Raw genomic sequence first — 20,468 nt, forward strand, 5'->3', positions numbered from 1 at the left:
ATAATTAGATAAGAATGTATTAGATCTTTAATTTATAAATAATTTCAATTTACTATTCTAAAAACTGGAAGGTGAAAATGAATTTTATAAGAGCTGTCACGGGGTGGCTGGTACGCCATTTGCACAGGATGGCTTTGCTTTGAGGAATCTGGGGGCAGGGTGTGGGAAGGCCGAGCTGGGTGGAGCTGCAGTATTTAGATGTTATGGTGTCTTCCTTTGAATTTCTATCTCTCTACAGATTTGGGCACATGTAGATAAGAACATGGCTATGTCGATATAAAGCAGGAGAAAGCATTTTAGACTCCGAGAGAGCATAGAGAATTAGCTCTGTGAATTATCAGTAGTGACACAAGCATTTTCTTTCAGCGAGAGGAACTTACAGGGGTCTTGAAATGTGTCGGCTCATTTTGAAGATAGCCATGACTGCTGCCATTTTATTACCTGGGCTTTTCAAGGAGTTTTCTTCTTTATTAGTGGACAAGAAGCGGGGAAACCCTTAGTATATTCAGGCAACCTCCTTATCAGTCATAATTTTTGGAGACAGTTTTCGACATGTCCTGTGTTTTCCTGTGCTAACAAGAGGAAAGACTCCATTCGGTTCATGTTGCTTTGTTTTGCAGCAAGGTCACATATCAGGAATGATGCTTGAAGTATGCTAATAAACAATATATAATAGAGGTCATCGGGGAGTAAGAAATATTTCCTAACTAGTTCTAAAGGGAAATATAGTTACAAAAGGGATGAATGTTATTTACGCGGCGTGTGCTGCTCTATGCGTCACTGTCGGAGGGTCTCATGAACAGCTCCATGCGGTAAATCTCCCTCCTTGATTGTCAGGGTGTTGGAAGCCCTGGTTAGATTTAGATTCGGCACATTCAGTCCACTGGACTCTAATGTACAACCACTACGGGGTTATTCAGATATGTGCGTTGGAGGCGTGCCTGGGCTTTCAGGGTTCCCTAGGAACAATGTCCCTTGTAGAAAATACTACGTAGGTTATAACAATTAAGAAGTATTTGCATTTGTGGCCACTTATCCTTTGTAATCTCAAGTGAAACTGCACTTATTTTCATACTGAACTTTATTTTTTATGTCCTAAACAACTTGAGCTTTTCACAATGCATTATAATTTATGATTCATATTAACTTATACTCCTATTTCATATTAATACCTGTAGCAAAACTCATTGTAGGACGCCAAGTGAAGCGATAATTTGTGGGAATTATTACAGCCAAGCATCACATGTGCACTTTTATAGATGGAATTCTCCCACATTTGCAGCCGCCCTGTTTCCTAATTGTTCATTTCATCGCAGTCAATTTCATTTTTTCAAAATGTTTTCTGATCGTAGATAGCCATGTATTGCAGAGGCATGTACGTGATGGTGCACTCTGTAGAACACCTCAGTTCTTTAATCACCGAGTCAACCCTGCATGCACAGAGAGAATCAGTCTTGAAGACAGGAAGTCACACCGCATGCTTCATCTGAGATTTGAGAGACCTTACTTCTCTTCCCATTTCTGTGTAGCAGTGACACGGAGCACGTCTGAGTCCATGTGTGTATGCCCTAAGCCGTGTCATAAATATGTCGATTTCACTGGACCGTGGTCTTTAATCTGGAACAATTTCCTAAGAAGAGAAAATACATATTCAAGTGAAAGGAATTAGAATCTCAAACGTGTGACCAACACTTCCGACTTTGCACACAAATACATTCTTAACAGAATGATTTGGTTTCTTTTTATGGATGTGAGTGTTTTGCCTGCCTGTATGTCTGTGCACCACATTGGTGCCATGAGCCTGTGGACGTGACAATGTGGCCACTCCCCTGGAGATAGAGTTACAGGGAGTTGTGAGCGCCCAAGTAGGTTTTGGAAACAACCTGTGTCCATTGCCGGAGCAGCACGTGCTCTTAACTGCTGAACTGACTCTGCTGGCCCCACTGTCTAAAATGCTCTGAACCTTAACTTCCTAGTCATTTTACTTCCACACTTCTGGTAGCAAAACTACCATGATTTTAGTGAGAACTAAACCATGTCTAATACTTGGAGGCATTGGTTTTTGAAACCGAGCCTTGTGTTACAAGTGTTTTTAATACTAAGGTCTAGTTTTGAGCCTAAGAGCATTTATTTATTTTATTTTGTTATCATTATTTCATAATGCAGTGCCTTTGTTCCTTGTAAGTGTAATAACATGTACTGTTGGCTGTCAACTCTCAATTTCTTGATAAGAAGCTCATGGTGCTTTGTCAGAGAAATCCACAGAATGTTAATTAGCCACATAGACAAAAACCGACATCTTGGGACGACGGCTCTGTGGTCAGGGGTTTCCCCTCTGGTTTGAGTTGGGTGGAAGCACTTACTCATGCACGTGTCTAAATAACCATGTTCCTCCTTGTTTTCTCAGAAGAAGACCTACCAGTGTATCAAGTGTCAGATGGTTTTCTACAACGAGTGGGACATCCAGGTTCATGTGGCAAATCACATGATTGGTGAGTGAGACTCCGCCCTTACTACTCGTCTGTTTCTCTCATAAGTGTGTACATCAGTGCCTATGTAATTAAACGGCATTAAGGATGAATTAATTGTTCTGCCATCAATGTTTTACCTAGGCGTGATTGATTTTTTTTTTATTCCTCTTATTAAACCTGGTAAGGCATTAGCGTGTTTTATTTTCTGCAAGGGCTAGTTTAGACTTCTGCAGAGGATTATCTGTGTTCTGCCAGTCAAAGCACAGGTGATTAGCAAATTAAACTTCTAATCATTTTTGCATTATTGAAAACTAACAGGAATGGTTAATGAACTGGATGTTAGCTTTCCGTAGAGTTTTAGACAGGTTTTAATTTCAGAAGTTATTATGATAATGGCACTGCTGTGTGTCGGTAAAGCATCTTTGTATCAAAATCCAAAGTGGTAAGTTTTGTGATGGGGAAACATAAATAATTTAAATTGCTGTAAAATAGTTTTATAAGTATGGTTTCAGCAGCCTGGAAATAATCATGATCATAAAGATCATGTAAAGAATTCGGGAATCAGATTTTTTTATTTCCCACCAATTTTTCCACAGATCTTTGTAGAAGTGGATAGGGAGAAGACCTTTAAAGTTACTCCAGGCCAGTGATTTTAGGATCACGCACGTATTAGACAAGCTGGAACTAAAGCGACAGCTTTTCCTCGTATCCATGGTGTCCCATTATCCACTCATTCCTCAGGGGTTACTGCCTGGTTTTTGTTTTTTCATTTGATAATCACTTAGTAATAATGTTAAGAGTTTTACCAGCCAATTAAACTTTATCAAGCACATCTTTTGCTACTAATAAAATGACAATCACTATTATTATGTACTATTTTTGTTACTCATTTGAATTTTTATACCATGAGGGTTTTGTTTATTTATTTCATACTTACTTCTTGGTGTTATATAAACCCATAAATAAGTAGGATATAATATTTTAAAGTCCAGTTAACCTTATATTCAGCTAATAAAAATTTTGTAAGATAGGAAGGCAAATTCAGCATTTCTAAACATGGAATTTGTTTCCATGGTTGGGGGAGGGCATCTTGTGTTACAAGGAATGGAGCTCTAGGAAAGTGCATTCTAGGGTTACTTCAACTGTCGCCCCTGCTCAGGAAAGCTGCCCATAGCAGAACTTGCAACATAGTTTACTAACATTTAGGAGCATGTTAGAAAAAATTAATTAATAGCTTTTCAATAGCCTTAGCTTTTTTTCAATGATAAGATTTTTTTTTTGGACAATTGTTACTGATTAAAAAGAAAATTGGTTAACTGCGACCTGCAACATATACACAACAGTTGAATTATTGCTCGATTTATGTCTTTGTTTTAAGTATGAAGATTACTAGTGGTTTCTTATGCTGTAAAATAATATATTCCTTGCCTTGGCAGGATAGTATTAAAAGGTCTTCTTAAGCCCCCAGAAGATAATCACAGCATGGGAGGGATTCAGGGAATGTTCCGTGCAAATTGCCTCCTGTTCTAAATCCTGGAAAAATAAAAATTAGTTCATGTGAACTTCCACAATTGCTTCTTTTTTTTTCTTTCTTTTTTTTAAAGAGAAAGTGGTAGGAAACCGTGAATGATTCCTTCCAAGTGGTATCTTTCCATACCTCCTTGACTCCATTTCTTCGCTGTTGCTTGGTGGCACAGCAGTCACAGATTCTACTTCATGTTTCAAGTTTCAATAGCCTTGACCTTCCAGTTTTCTAGCTACAAACTGTGTAGTGAGTCCTGCTTCTATCCAGATCCCTCCCCTGTAAATCTATCCTCTGGGTTTCTACTTTATCCACCATGAAAATGAACATGTCGGAAGCATCTCGGCCACCGTGTTAATATCTTTGCCACACGTGGGATCTAGGCTGAATGTCATGTGTTAAGATACGTTTGGCTTTCTGATCTCACTGCCGTTCTGCTGTGCCAGTGACTCACCCTGGCGCATACCCCACTTTCTCTATCCCTTTCTCTTCCTGTTTATCATCCGTTCCTCCAGTCATTCATTAATGCTCTCCCAAGTCTTTCCCCTCTGTTAGAGTGGATTAATATGACACTCACCTCCCCTTGGGATCTGTGCATTTAACAATTCACCTTCTATCAGAGACACAAATCCCTTTCCCTTTTCACAGAGTGTCTGATTATTTAATATTCTGGCTATTTTTTAATAATAAAATATGTGATTCTCTTGCAGTCGGGGCCTTAATTGCTCTGTCTGTTGACCAGGCATCCAAGTTCTTAAACTCCATCCTCCTTGTTAATATCTAGAGAGACAGTGTGAAGCAGGAGGGAGTCGCCAAGGCTAAGATGCCCCTTTTAAAATCCCAGTGTGATACTTAGTCTTTCAAATGAGGCAGGCAGCATTATTTTGTTGGGTAAAATACCTCCATTGAGGCTAGGTATTTTTAGATTGTGTATCAGTGTGTATTTTTTATCTAATAAAAAAAAATAATCTGGACTAGACATTTAGTAGAGGGAGAGGGATTAGGGACTGTTTGAAAGCCTCTTACTCTGTTAAAAGGGTGGGTGGTGTTTTGTAGCTTTCATTTTGCAATAAGTCTAGAGGAAGGGCCCTGTCTCCCGATGGGGACACGATCTACAGACGCCTCAGTGAGCTGGGACTCACAAGCCTTTACAGCCTTGTCCTTTGCTTTTTGGGGGAGCAATACATTTTTTAAATAACCTCCAAGCCTCTTCTTTCTGGATATGCTGGTTTCATGTTATTGAGAAGAGACATTTGAGAAAGAAAACCCTTTGGTGTTTCCACCAGGAGCATGAAGGAATTGTCCTTAAGAGCTGTTTGCAGCTAGGTATGTAGATATGGACACATGATCTCAGTTACAGGAGTAGTTACGTGACAAAAGTTTTCCTGGGCGTTGGTGTATGCTTACTAAGGAAAACATAAAAACTTTCCATTTGCCACATTTTGACATGGTTTTGCATATTTATGAATACACACACACACACACACACACACGTTCAGACCAGTAATTACTTAATTACTTAGGAGATTTTCTCCTTTGCACACACATACTCAAAGAATGAGGGAGAGGCTCTGGGGAGGGAGAGAGCTACACAGTGTTTTAACAACTTTCTTAGAACAGGGTGACGCCTGTACAGATGAGAATTTTTTTGTCTTCCTTTGTTCCTTTCACAGTCTTTGTTCATTTTTACCATAAAGAAGCCATTGTGCACTGTGACTTTTAATGCATATCTACCCTTCCCTTTCTATCCAGTGGTAAAGATTTATTGTTATTTTCCTCTATGAGATTTCTGGTTACTATTATTTAGTACATATTAACAACAAAGAGGTGGAACCAGGAAATCTAGATGTATTTAAACCTGTGAAGGGATTGCCTCATATAAAATTACGAGGCTCCACCGTAGTAGAGTAAATTTGTAAGTGCTTGGAATAAAGGGTTGTTAGGCATGAGATGACATAAAGAGATGGCATTGCCAAGAACTGTTTATGAGGAGCTTAATTTTTTCACTCTGATAATTCTTGACCAATAATTACCAGCCTCTAATTATCTATTTTAGTTAGAAAGAAATTCTGTTCACTATGGAGGTTGGCACCGCCACTACTAACACATAAATCCCTAAAGAGATGAATGTGTTCCAAACAGCCACAAACAACTGTCTCATGAACACAGTGAGCAAATTGTGAGTGGCTGGTGATAGGCAGGCAGCAGTATGCCCACCATGAAGGGCCAGTCAGCCTGACAAAGAAATGACCAAAGGGGACAAAGGCCATTATCCTTGGAATGGATTATTGCAGCCACGAACTTCAGAGAAAAGTCAAGAGGATATATGCCTTGGCCGTTTCTAGTCCTTCTTCCTAGTATTTCACAGATCGTTTATGGAGGACTGGGTACAGAGCATATACCTATGGATTACTTTGAAAAATCTACTTAGAAATTGCTTGTTTTCATTTCACTTATCTTTTCATGTTTTTTTATAAGATTATATTGTAATGATTGCTTGTAAAGAATCAGAATATCCGTATTTCCCTAAAAAAAAAAAAAAAAAAAAAAAAAAAAAAAAAAAAAAAGCAGACTGGAAAAATCCAGACATGCTCATGAGCTTATCCTTAAAGGTCAAGCATGATGCTAGCCAGCACGCTAGAAAGAAAATATATTTCTCTTTTAGAGAAGCAGAAGTGGAATTTGGTATAATAAACAGTAGCTGGCTGGAGAAGAGCAATGCAGAGACATTGGCTATTTTTATCCTGGTCTCTGATACTCCGTATCTTATGGATAATTATTTTTTTAGACCATGAATGAAGAGACTCAACACTTGTACAGTGCATGCAGGGATATATGTACCCCATGAGGTATGAAACATGCACTATGTATCACTAATGTCAAAACGACAAGAATGCATAAATCAGTTTAGAAGAATCCTGTGAAATTGTAGTCTATTCTCAAAGTAAGTAGCATTCATATGCCTTACAGTATGTCTGATGCCCGGGGTGACAGCGTATTCCTACCCCTTCTTTAGTAGATGACTTGTTTTCTAACTGATCATCAAGGTTTGGTGTAGAGTTCTGTGCCACATCTGAAACACTTCAACTTGAGAGTTCTTGCTTTAGAATAGAGAAAACCTAATACATCAGGCTCTAGAATAGCTTTGGATTGTATTTGACTTTGAGTTAAACAACAAAATATTTTCACCTTTCCATTAAAAGTCAAGGAGCTACACTTTAAATTCTCTTCTTACATTGACAGTTATAAAACTAATGGGAAAAATGAATTTGTCATAATGTTTATAGGTATGAATATAGGTGAGGTGTGTGTGTGTGTGTGTGTGTGTGTGTGTGCGCGCGCGTATGTGTACATGAGAAAGACCATTCATACCATCTTAAGGAATATAAAGTCATTGAGCTTCTTTGGAGTCCTGATTTACATTCACTCTAAATGGGGCTATTGGATTTAAACAATTCTTCATTTGATTACCTAAAAATTCAGGGAATTAAGAAATCAAGTATTTGATGTTGCATATGAGGAAATACTGGCTTGTTTCATCAAGGGCTGGATTAAAAAAGATGAAATCTGGGCAGTTTAATGGTAAGAGAAAGCTACCCTCATGTGGGCAATGCTGGCTTATTTGAAAAGCCCATAAAGGGTTTCTGCATGGGCCATACAAAAGGGGTACTTTCTCTTTAATAGCCATCTGTACAGGAGAGCTGAGGAGTGGGCCAGGTCATCTCTCCTCAGCTGTCACGATATTAACGTAGGTAATGGAGCAAGCTCAGCGTTCTGCTGGGGGTTGTTTCTCATAGACGTTCATCGATTTACACAGATAATTCTATTTATTTCTTAGAGCTGGTCCAAGTGAGCCAGGCAGAATAACAAACACCAAAGCATTTCAGATGACTTTATCTTTGTTTATAACGTTAACTTTTGTCTAAAAAAACTGGTGTCACACCTACTGTGCAGATGGCCGCGTGATCTGTAAGCCAGCCAAAACATTTAAACAAATGTGTGATCTGGGGATAGATTAAATAAAGGAGAAAGTGGAGTGTGGGCCACAAATTCTAATAATCAGATAATTTTAAGTTGTGTGCAGTGTTGAGCCCCGGCCACAGTGATAGCTGGGAGAGGCTGCCAATGACAGCAAGGGGCCGTAGAGATCTCAGGATGGAGTCCGCGGCCTGGTAGGCCCCCGTTTCACAAGCACACGTTTGCTGTACAGCTGGCAGCTCTGTATGGGGACATCAGATAAAACTTATGTAAAATGAAGTGTTATTGCTTAGTTTGAAATTATTCAGAGAGGGAATTTTCAGACAGTAACTGAAAGCAGAATTCGTGTTACCAATGAAGCGGACTGTAAATATGAAGAGGCTTTAATTATCTGCGCAATTTAACAAAAATTCAAGATGTATTCAGAAAGGACAGCCAGTAGCATTATAGCTACACTATAGCAAAGCGGGTGGTGGGAACCTGCAAGCCTTGTCTGCCGTCGGCCTTCCTGAAAGCAAGGGCCACTGAAAGGAGACACGCCTTTCCGAATGAGGTGGAGTCTGCAAGAGCTCAGCCGAGCTGATGGCAGTCACAGGGTTCAAGAGATTCAGAGTGACAAACTTTTCACATGGCCCCTGCTTGGTATTACATTATTAAAACGCACATCATGATGTATATCTAGTGTCTAGCAGTCATGGCTTACAAGCGTAATAGCTATCTGCAGTTAGTGTAGTCTGACTTACTAACCTCAAAGAACATCTCCTAGACATTCCTTATGTTAACTTTCTGAGCTCAGAGACAAACCCACATTTTAGTTTACTGTCACCTTTTAGGACATGCTACCTTTACAGGGCCACAAAAATGCCTAGCTCTTGGGCAGAATGGCCCCAGCCTGGCCTGCTGGTCTCTGCAGTGGGCATGGGCAGTGCCATGCACTTTTGCTTCAGGGTCTCATTTTCTCCTCACCCTTGATTTCTGTCATCTATGCCACATGAAGTTTGCAGAACATTTCTGAATGGAGGCATGGGAAATCGTCAGTAATAAATAAATTAATCAGTTCAATGCAAGCACGCTCCTACGACTGAACCCACGCGTAGGCACGCTCACATGCCTATCATTCATATGGATCCTGACCTATTTCCACAGGATCCAACTGCACCCAGCCAAAGAAAAGATCTCCGATGACCTGTTTAGACGGATTATTTCTCAGTTCTGGGGCCATGGATAGCAGTAAACAAAGGAGAGGAGAGCCAATATGGAGAGTGGGTGTCGAACTTCAGCTGCTCATGTTGTTGCATTTGGAGAGCTGACGGGGTTTCGTAGGTCACCTTTAGAATTATGCCTATGACAGCAGTAGCTACCTGCCAAGATTGCAAGGTATCTCACGGCTCTCAGGATGGCGCCTGTGGCCCGGTAGGCCTCAGTTGGAGGGGTACACATTTGCTGTACAGCTGGCTGCACCGTATGGGGCAGCCGTGTGGGCTGTTAGGGAGCTGGAAAGGAGACAAGCATGAAATTTCTTCTAACCCCAACTCTGTTTTTCTGTACTGTTGGCTGCTTCTCAGATCCTTGACAAAAAAACCAATCAGGCACCCTTTAATCCGCCTGTGATTACCACTGGTATAAAAAGAGAAGCATAATGAGGAAAAATGCCTCGTTTTGTTGCTTTCAAAAGCCAACAAATTGGAGTTAACTTGACAGGAAGTGGCTTAATAATTAGATTATTTATTTATTCCTGACACATATCCCCCTGTTACTAGTCTCAGGAGACCCTGTAGATGCTACGATTTTCAAGCTGCCATTACTTCGCTGTCTTCGGTGAACAAAGAAGCTACTGTCTATCAGTCAATTAAATGCAGTCTTTAAGCAGAGGCTGCGGAGTCCTCAATGGAGAGAGCCCAGGGACGCTGCGGCTGATGACTCCTTTCTCTGTACTGTACATCACTCTCCGAACGGAGGTCCCCACAGAGACGGAACAAAGTCATGCATTAAAATATCACTTGTTGATTTGTTTGCTAATGAAGAGCCATTGGACTGTTTGTGTATTTCTGTGGCAAAAATTGTTGATAAAAGGGCCTACTTGCATGCCTGTCTCAGTTCATCTGCCCCGAGTGCTTGTTTAAGAGTTATTAAAATGAAAGTCAACAAACAGCGGAATTGGGGGGGTGGGATCTCTGTGATAACAAGTATCCTCACTCTTTCCATCAAATTCAGCCCAGAAAGACAGGAAGTAGGGGCAAACAGTGTCTCCGCAGCAGCTTTGCCATAACACACACACACACACACACACACACACACACACACACACACACACACACACAGTTCGTTTTCTCTTGTAGGCAAATGCCCTTTCTCACTGTTTAAGAATGAGATGTTAGAATCTCTTTGGGCAGATAATCTCCCAGATCCCTATCCCCCTGTTTATTGAAAGATATTTCTGTAACTATTTCTGTAGCCTGAATATTCCTAGAAGCTTTAGAAGGGAACTAATAGAGGTGACCAAGGTAGGTCAAAAGCAGGACCTCGTGTCCTGGGCAAAACCCTCTGTGGCTGCCTCTTCTTGTGTTGCCTTTCTCCTTTTCTTTCTCCTTTTCTTTCTCCTGTTCTGTGCGTGTCGTTGGTACTTGAGATCCATCTAGACTCAGCACCAGCGTCTTACCACATTTCCTTATTTCTCCCTCCCTCGGGTTTGCCACGCACGTTGGCCATCTGTGGTATACTCCCGAGTTCCCATTAAATGCCTTGGTGGTTGGAAAGGACAGCTGAGCTTCATCTGGAAGACCAAAGACCTATCTATCTGAACTTGGAAAGCTAGATAATATTATGGCCACCTTCTGATGAAGTGCTTGTAGTGCCTCAGCCACTGAAAGAGATATATACATTTGGCGTTTAGACGCCAGACTTTGGAAAGTGTTCCTCTCTGTTGCACCAGACTTCATAAAGAACATTTAAGGATTTAACTCTAGTTTTCACAACCATCCCACAACAGACCACAAGGCACTAATTCAGGCCTCGCCAGATTGCTCTATCTCCTCTTCCTACCCTGTTATTCCAAGTCATTTGTTAGAAAAAGCTTAGGTACTCAGAGGTGTTCTATAATAGAAAATGAATTTGAAACCCTTTCATTAATTGGTGATTAATATGTTTCAGGATTAGTTTAAGCAGGGCTCTACCTCCTGCCCAGTCAAGTATGTTCTGGTTAATATCCAATTATCTGCACCTTCGTCGTTATTATGTCTTAATATTTCGGATACGATACCAGAAACTTGAAAGTCATGCTAATGAGGAGCATAGAGCAAGAATTAACCAATGACATACTCAATGATCCTTGGTGAAGAGTCTCCTTCCTTCTTCTGCCCACCCCCCCCAACACATTGCCTCAGCGTCCTGTGAGCCCTGACTGAGAAGGCAGACTTCCAGCTACAGCAGGCGAGAATTAGAAAATCAATCGTTCTCCCTTTTAAATAATACGATCTCGGATTTGCAGTGTGTTCACCTCAAACCATTGTTTTATTTCATTTCTCAGAGGATAAAATAGGACTCAGCGAACCTATTTGTGTTTCCCAGACAGGAACAATGCTGCTTTCTGTTGCCTCTCCCTTTAAACAACCTGCACGTCGTCCTGCCTCCAGTGGATGTTCAATTCAGACTAATTTGGTGTCCCTGTAATATTTCGCTAAGGAAACACATTTCCCCTGCCAATCTTTTATTCTGTTTCTCCAAGACACAGTGTCATGCCACAGACCGGCCACACCCCCACTCAGTGGGTTTTTCTCCAGGTCCATTCACTTTTGAGAGATCTGACTTAGTCCCAGGAGCAGTGGCTGCTGGGGTGGCTTGTGGCTGGTATTGCTGTGTGGTACCACCGGTGTTCTGTGTGCTATCCTTCCTGGGTTCTAACAAAGCCACATCAGCACATTGCAGCCAAGGGTGAGTGTCACACAGGGTTCCCTAGTACACCTCGGGGTCCATTTGCACCAGATTATTATTTTTATTGTTATTATTACTTGCCATCCTCTTGACTCCCTCACTGCACAACTTGCTGCTGGCCACCAGTGCACCGTGGAGGAGATCTTGAAGGACAAGACAAACATCACTTTTTTTCTTCTCTGAGGAACATACTGATACCATTCAATTCCAATGTGGAATTGTGATAGTGCAGGGTGCCTCTGTGGTTCTTTATAGCACCTGACTTTCTTTCTTTTTATTATATATTTTTATTTTCTATATTCTTTGTTTACATTCCAAATGATTTCCCCTTTCCCAGTTCCCCCCTTCCCATATGTCCCATAAACCTTCTTCTCTCCACCCGTTCTCCAATCACCTCCATCCTTTTTCTCTGTCCTGGTACTCCCCTCCAATGCTAGATCAATCCTTTCCAGGATCAGGATCCTCTCCTTACTTCTTCATGGAAGTCATTTGTTATGCTAATTGTGCCTTGGGTATTCAGAGCTTCTGGACAAATTAATATCCACTTATCAGAGATTGCATTCCATGTGTATTCTTTTGTGATTGGGTTACCTCACTTAGGATGATATTTTCCAGATCCAACTATTTGCCTAAAAATTTCATGAATTCATTGTTTTTAATTGCTGAATAGTATTCCATTGTCACTGTCAAAAGGTCAAAATGGCAACCAACAAATTGGGAAAAAATCTTTACCAACCCTACATCTGATAGAGGGATAATATCCAATGTATACAAAGAACTCAAGAAGTTAGACCCCAGGGAACCAAATAACCCTATTAAAAAATGGGATACAGATCTAAACAAAGAATTTTCACCTGAAGAAATTCGGATGGCTGAGAGACACCTTAAGAAATGCTCAACATCATTAGTCATTAGGGAAATGCAAATCAAAACAACTCTGAGATTTCATCTCACACCAGTCAGAACGGCTAAGATTAAAAACTCAGGAGACAGCAGGTATTGGCGAGGATGTGGAGAAAGAGGAACACTCCTCCACTGCTGGTGGGGTTGTAGGATGGTACAACCACTTTGGAAATCAGTCTGGCTGTTCCTCAGAAAACTGGACATGACACTTCCGGAGGACCCTGTTATACCTCTCCTGGGCATATACCCAAAGGATTCCCTGGCATGCAATAAAGACACATGCTCCATTTTGTTCATAGCAGCCTTATTTATAATAGCCAGCACCTGACTTTCTTGAGTTCATTTACAATGTGCTTTCCCTCAGCTACTTAAAAGAATGAGGAGATGAGGAGGAGAGGTCATGCCTTGTGTTTTTTTTTTTCACTTTGTATGCAGATGTCATCAATCTGTAGAGAATGGATGGCAGTGAGCATCCTGATGTGCCCCTCCCCAAAACCCTTTGGTAATTTACAAAGCCATCTAGATGGCACAACTGGTTCAACCCCAGGATTTCATGATCTTTATTTTTACAATACTCCTTTAAACCTCTGGCTGAACACAGTTGTGCCTTTGCTTCTCTATCTTCTCTCTGTATCGTGATTCTCTTTTCTCTTTATTTTGCATTATTTTGTTTCCATGTCAGCAGTGCTCAGTGTTTTCTCTAGATCAGACCTCCTCAGAGGCTTTCTCTCTTTCTGCCCCAGGTTTGCAGTGTGCAGTGTACATCTCTGGTACACGTCTCCATTTGTAGTAAATACTATAAATAAATGGTTTTTCCTTATTTTCTGATCCCATGTGTGCTTGCTACAAACTAATAACAAACCAACTTTGGTTGAACTCAGAGATCATATGTGCTCATCGAAAGCACGGTGAAGACGGTTTTAGCCTCTGAAGAGTTGTATAGCAAGTTTTGGTGGCTGCTAATCTCTTTGGTGTCTTAAACCTGACATCTGTGACCATGTTTCTCCCAGCTCTGAGTGTAGCTGTTTTTCCTCCTCTGAGGCTATGCAGCATTCAAGTTAAAAACTGGACTGAGAACTGACACACCTTCAATTGAACCATCAAGTCTTTTAAAACTGCCTGGCCATGACGCCAGTCTCAGGCTGTCCGACCATACACACTTCCGATTGTAGGCCAAAGAGCATTGATTTTTAGCTGTCATTTCTAGGGCACATACCGTAGAATTGAAATTTAAACCTTAATCCACTCAGTAATGCAATTAATTTTTAATGTGCAGTAATACTAATTGAAATGGCTTGAATTTAGTAAGTCACCACAAGACATTTTCAAAAGCAACTGTCTCCACTCAGGACTAGAAGAATAGATGATCATTGTCACAGTGTTTACTGAGGAAATGTTCACTAGCTCTGCATGCCTCCAGTTGAAAGGCAGACTCTTTAAATTACAGGATACTATGTATTTCTAAGAAGAGAGGTATGGTTTGGGGAATTTTTTTCTATGTTTTAGCCACCATTAAAGAGTAAATGTTAATTTTTCAGTGTATAACTTACCAAGAAATATTTAAACAGGCTTGCAAAGCTAATCTTAATGTACTGAGGAAGGCTTTGGCACTAGCTGTAAATGAAGTCACTCTCCAATAATGTCACAGTCAACAATGAAATGTATAGACATCGTGTCTGGTAAATTTCACTGTGTGATGTATTTTGTATTTGTGAGATCATTATAATTAAAAGCGGCACAATCAAAATCAGCATTATGGATGGGCAATATATCATTATAGATTGTACTTGGACTTAAGGTATTATTTCCATATTTGATGGACGTGGTAATCTGTTGTTTCTTTTTGGTGTGTTTATGTTCTGCTAAATTGACACTATACCCTACCTTTTTATATTCCAAAGCTTTAACCCTTACATACTATTTCAAAAAGGCCTTTCAAATCCCTTGCAAGGGTTTTTTCTTTCCTAGCCACAATACAGCAAATTTTTCACAGTAAAAAGCAAATAGGTTTTCAGTCATTTCTACACTATAAAAGGTTCTCTGAGCACATTTATCTGCTAGTAAATGAGGACTTTTTAAAATGCATCAGTTCTGATGAATGGGCTTGCATGGTGTTTAAAACGAGCCCAGCATTAAGTTTAAAAGCGGGGAGGCTCTGTACACCACGCTTCTCCAGCCCTCACGTTGTAGCATTTAATCAGCTGACAGCGGTTAAATATTTAGTGCAGGTTCCTGCATAACCCTAGCATCTATTCAAATGGGATTTTGAGACATTTTTGCAGCACATAAGTAAAAATGATATCCGAGAACTCGAAGCAATTGTAGCGTGGCATATTTTCTAAATGAAGTGTAGGCTAACATGGTACCAATGAGTTCAACAGATCTACACCAGGAAACACCTAAACCCATTCACAATTCTTGGATTCAGAGTTGAAACTGGCTTTCATTTCTCTCATGGCTAAATCGTGGGTGCTGTGAAGATCCACAAAGAACATAAAATTGGCACTGCGGTGTGATGGAGAGGAGAGAGCTTACTGGTGATCATTCCAAGCATTGCAAACATCAGCTGAACTTTATAGCGGACATCTCCTCTGTTTTCACTTAATAAGGGGAACAAAAGGAGGAAGAGTGAGAGAAAACCAATTGATAATCCATCCCGTCTGGATTAGCCAATCACAGTGTGGAGAATACCCTGAGCTCTGCTAGCATCGGTTTTGGGTGTGCTGTGGGGGCAAATACTGGAATATAAGAAATTATTGTGGACAAATATAGTGTGCTGTAGAACATTTCAGGTAATATCTGATAGATAGTATACAAGCAATAATTGTTCTTTTAATCTGGAATGGACGTTAGTTTGTGAGAGTCCTCTGTGGCATTCTACCATCTGTGTGGTGCTGAAGTCTCCGCCGGCCTGGTGGTGGTGGCAGTAGATTAGAACTCACGTACACCCTTGCAGCTTGGTCCTGTTGGCAGCCTTGAAGCTGTAAGGACAAAGGTGGCTAAGGCTGGCTCCTCTTTATAAGTAGTGTGGGCTTGGTTCTTCACAGAGCCTGTTTGTCTACCTCTAATTTTCCTCCTGTTAGATTTGCAGTCAGTGGCCACAGAATTCTCTCAGACAGCACCGATACATGTGCCATCTGTAAAAGATGGCCTCCTGCTTTTGACAAGCAGAAACATAAAAATCTGATGGCAGAGGGGAAATACACTTTGTTTTGCCGTTGTGTGTATCACATGGATGCCCAGATGAAGTATTTCATGAGAAAGAATGAATAAAGGAGATGGTTTCATGTCTACAAGAACCAGAGGGGAAAGACTGAGAGCTGTGCTTTAGGTATAGGTGTGTTTAATATGCAGTGCTTGATGTCTGTTGACCTCAGGTTACAAGAGTAGAAAATCCCATTTTCCAGCTTGTTTCAAATGGAGTAAAAATGCTGCTTCAGTTGGTTTATGCTACTCACATTGGGAAAGGTGCTTATACTGTGATAATTATCATCAAGGAATATTAATGTGTTCAGCATTTGTAACCCAAAAACTCATTATAGCTTAAGCTGTGCATCATCTGTGAAGAGAGAGCTTTGCCAGAACCCGCTCATCACAGGGGTTGCCTCCTGCTTGCTGTGGAGTGGTCAGAGTACTGTGAGAGGTCACTCTGGCTATTTTTGAAAGCTGAAGTTTTGCAGTTTTTGAATCGCTTCCTTCTGTCCAAAGGGCTCATTGTTTCCTGCCTCCAAATGGCCTTCTTCATAATGAATGCATAGGAAAGTGTAAGAAAGAATAAGATTCAATCGATGAGCGGTAGCTGTGCCTCATGATGTCAGACATGAGAGGGCTGCTGTGTGTGTTCCATACCAAGATAATTGAAGTGCTTGTGTCCCCTCTTCTGTCACTGAGTGAGGGATGCATTTACAATGGTTGCCATAGTGTACCCGGGTGCCCTTGGGTTTCAGATGGAAATGCCCCATTGGGGCTCCACTTCACAGCCCTCTGGCTGCAAAGTGTATGAATAAGACTGCAGGGTCAGCCTTCCTCTCTGAGCAGCAGTGTCCTTAATTAGTCTGTGACAATCTTCCATATGAGCCTGAACTGTCCGCCGGATGACTTCTCACACATTGAAGATATCTCCATAATTCATAGATAGATGTTTTTTACGCATTTGCTTAAAATCACTTGATGGAGACAGACTTTTGGGAAACAGAATCACTGGGCCTTCCCAGCATCCTGACACTTAATCTGATTAAAAGACCACCATTAGTGACCATAGGTGGTTAGTTTTCTCAGAACCTGAGCTCACCTGGGTTGGACCGCTTGCTGCAAGGGAACCCCTGTTCCTGTGATAGTTTCACATGATTAAATCCCATTATTTCCCCCTACTGATCCATCGCCTTTCATTTCCCATAAGTCTCCTTGCTCCCTGCTCTGTGCTATGGTTTGTATAGGCCAGGCAGAGAGCAGGACGGCTCAGCTCTATCAGCCTGTCTGGCTTTGCAGGGCTGTTGTGTTTCAGAGGTCAAACTGTGAACCTCGCCTTGCTCCTGGGAGGACTAGAAAAATATGTTTCATAACTTCCCATAGACTTAAGTGAAGAGGAGGAAGGAAAACCATGAAGCCCATAGGCTGTGTTTAGATGAGCTGTTAGGTGGAAATTCATCAAGCAGGAGAGCTGACTGGTTTGAGGAGGCTCCCTCCCCGTGAGGGGTCACTAGCCTTGGGTCTAGAACAGTCCTTGCTGAGGGCTTTGGGGGCTAGGGTAATCATTCAAATAGCCCAGCAGGCACAGACACACAAGTTGATAATCTCCAGGCAAGTTGCTGAAATGGGAACTTACTTACCTGTTACAATCACTTACATGAAGGAATGCTGACATACTGAGGGCCAGGAATTCAGCATATCCAGCGGCCGCAGGCTGGTTCCTGTGAAAGCAATTTGTTTCAGTGTTGTTGTTGTTGTTTGCTTTTGAAGGCAATGGAGCCTTTATTTTATTCTGCAGAGCACTAATGCTACCTAATGGATGGACGTCTTAGACCCAAACCAGGCTCTGGGTAGTGGGGGGCTGGAGCCCCGGCAGTGTAATGCAGTGATTCTGCGGTGGCACCATTTCTATGAGGATGGAAACTTAATAATCTTTATGAATTTTGAGTAACTCATAACTCCACTTCCTCACCCAAAGATATATTATGAAAAGATTGCTTCTAAATCCTTCAGACATCTCTGCACTTATGATACATGCCACCTTCTTTACCTTGAGGCGTTAGAAATGGATGTGGCTTCATCTCCTCATAAGAGATAAAAATGTATACTTTGGAAGGAGCAAATTGCATTTGCCTGCTTAAGTTCACTCTTTGCACATGATGTGGGGGATCCAAACGTGAAGAATTGCTTTTGACATTATTTCTCTGCCTCCGATGTCCCAGGCCATTACATTACTATGCTGAAATGCCCTGTCACAGCAGAAATGTGAGGCTGAAAACCTGGAAAGACACTGCACCCTGAGCCCAGGTCGTTTGCTGTAACCTCACTTCTTTAGTCATTCAAATGGCTTGATTTTTCTTAGTGGTGAAGTAGTGGTTGAAGAATACATATCTCTCAAGGAAGTAGGACCAAGTGCAGGTTTGTTTGGGGGCAATAAGGAGCATTCATTTCTAGAGGAAATGTGATGTTTAGTTCTTTGTAAAAGTCCATTTCACATACTTTTTAACTTGAACCAAAATAAAATTTTAATGCATGTCCTGCACTCCAGACATAGCTTCTAATTCAAGCTTTCTTTTTTTGAAAGAAGAAATACTTGCAGCTTTCTTTACATGTTGTAGTGTGTGTGTGTGTGTGTGTGTGTGTGTGTGTGTGTGTGTGTGTATGTGTGTGCACGCCTGCCTGCCTGTCTGTCTGCCTGCCTGCCTGCCAGTCTGTCTATTTCTAGTAGCAGTCTTTCCCACCACAAATTCACTGCTGGACCACTCCCTGTTTTGTGTTTAGCATGCTTCTAACAGCTCAGAGAGCTTGGACTAACATGAAATGAAACCATGGAGCTTATATTACAGTCTGATATTTGAAAGAGAGATATTGGAAAAGGATGGTTTTTGGCTTCACTCCCTTTTTAGATGTAATTGCTGCTTCTTCATTAGGACTTGGAAGAGTTTCCTGTGGTTAAATTTAATCAAATGGTTCAGAATAGCAAACTTGTATACTCAAAATTCCAGGACAGTTCTGTATATGAAACATGAAATTTTTTATACAGAGTCCATATATACTTAACATGTATCCACTCATGAATCTATGATACACAGACACACAGACACACACAGACACACACACACACACACACACACACACATATTCTACTCATCACCACCACTAGCAAAAACAAGAAGTTTACAGAATGTTATGAGATACTACCGCAAGCTAAATCTCTTCTCTTTTGTTATGTGCTGTTAAATGGTCGTGTATAGACTTTTTGAATCATACAAAAGGATATGGGATTCTTCAGTTATGGCAAGAACCAAAACTTGAGCACACGTTTGAGGAAACCATGGGCTGTATTTGAATGTGTGTCAGGCATATGTTCTTCTGGGGTATGGTATGTGGTCCCTACCATTACTGGTATTAAGCATTTGAGGAAATTGAGGAAGGCAATGAGTAATTTATATGTAGGCATGTGTTTCTAACATGCATGCATGAGGCCATAAATCTACATGTGGTGCTTTCTGCCTCTTTTTTTGAGAAGGGGTCTATTCCTGAACATGAACCACACTAATATTGCCTGACTGTCTTGCCGGAGAGCCTACAGGATCCGCCTGTCTCTTTACCCCAGCACTGCGGTTCCAGACCCATGTGGCTGGTCCTGTCTGTGGCATAGATGCTGGGAATCCAGACTTGGGTCCCCATGCTGGAACAGCAAGCACTTCACCCACTGAGGGAGGCTTGGCTTATGGAGACAGTCATCTCTAAAGTCTGATGCCTCATAGACTTCAACTGATGTGCTATTCGCTATCTGTCTAGCGATGTCTTCCCTAGCTGTTGAGCTGGGGAGACTATGTCCCTGTTGCTTCAAAGTCTGATGTGGATGCCTTTTTTTAGACAACAAAACTAACCTTTGATTTATAAAAGAAGAGGAAGAAGAGGAGGAGGAGAAGGCTAAAACAATATGATTTTTCCATTAAAGGTGGGGAGAGTTTAGCGTTGTTATTCTATTTTCTTTTTTTTTATTCGATATATTTTCATTTACATTTCAAATGATTTCCCCTTTTCTGGCCCTCTACTACCCAAAAGTCCTATAAGCCTCCTTCCCTCCCCCTGTTCTCCCATCCACCCATTTTTATAAAACCTATTGCTTCAAAAAATGCTAAGTTATGATTCTGCTTCAGAAGTCTTTGGAGACATCTTTGGAAATAACAGCGAGTAGGCAACAAAGTGACAGAAGTTACTTGTTCGGTGTAAATGGATGTGAGCAGAAGACATCGCTGTGCATAAGGCCTACCGGGCATGCGTGCAGTAAAGGGATGTACGTGGCTCTGCAAAGTAGCAAGCAGTTATGTTCGTATCTTTTTGAAAGGTGAGTTGATGGATTTAAATAACAATAGCCTTGCTCTGAGTGATGTTTAGAATCCAGAGTCACACACCCTGCAGTGTATGAAAACACATAGCTGCCAATGTATTCTAATAGCACAGAC

At 41.1% G+C, this 20,468-nt stretch overlaps 1 protein-coding gene across 3 annotated transcripts in view; it reads left to right on the forward strand.

Moving 5' to 3' along the window:
• The window catches only part of Znf521 (zinc finger protein 521), a 287,886-nt gene that overhangs the window by 156,484 nt on the left and 110,934 nt on the right, over nt 1-20,468 (forward strand). For 2 of the 3 annotated variants that reach the window (XM_052155602.1, XM_052155600.1), the window contains one exon: nt 2,408-2,492. In XM_052155602.1, the coding sequence (XP_052011562.1) occupies nt 2,408-2,492 (85 nt within the window). The remainder of the gene's footprint in view (nt 1-2,407; nt 2,493-20,468) is intronic. The other variant, XM_052155601.1, reaches the window with a different exon arrangement.

Source organism: Apodemus sylvaticus, chromosome 13 (assembly GCF_947179515.1).
Source record: "Apodemus sylvaticus chromosome 13, mApoSyl1.1, whole genome shotgun sequence".
In the NCBI taxonomy this organism is placed as follows: Eukaryota; Metazoa; Chordata; class Mammalia; order Rodentia; family Muridae; genus Apodemus; species Apodemus sylvaticus.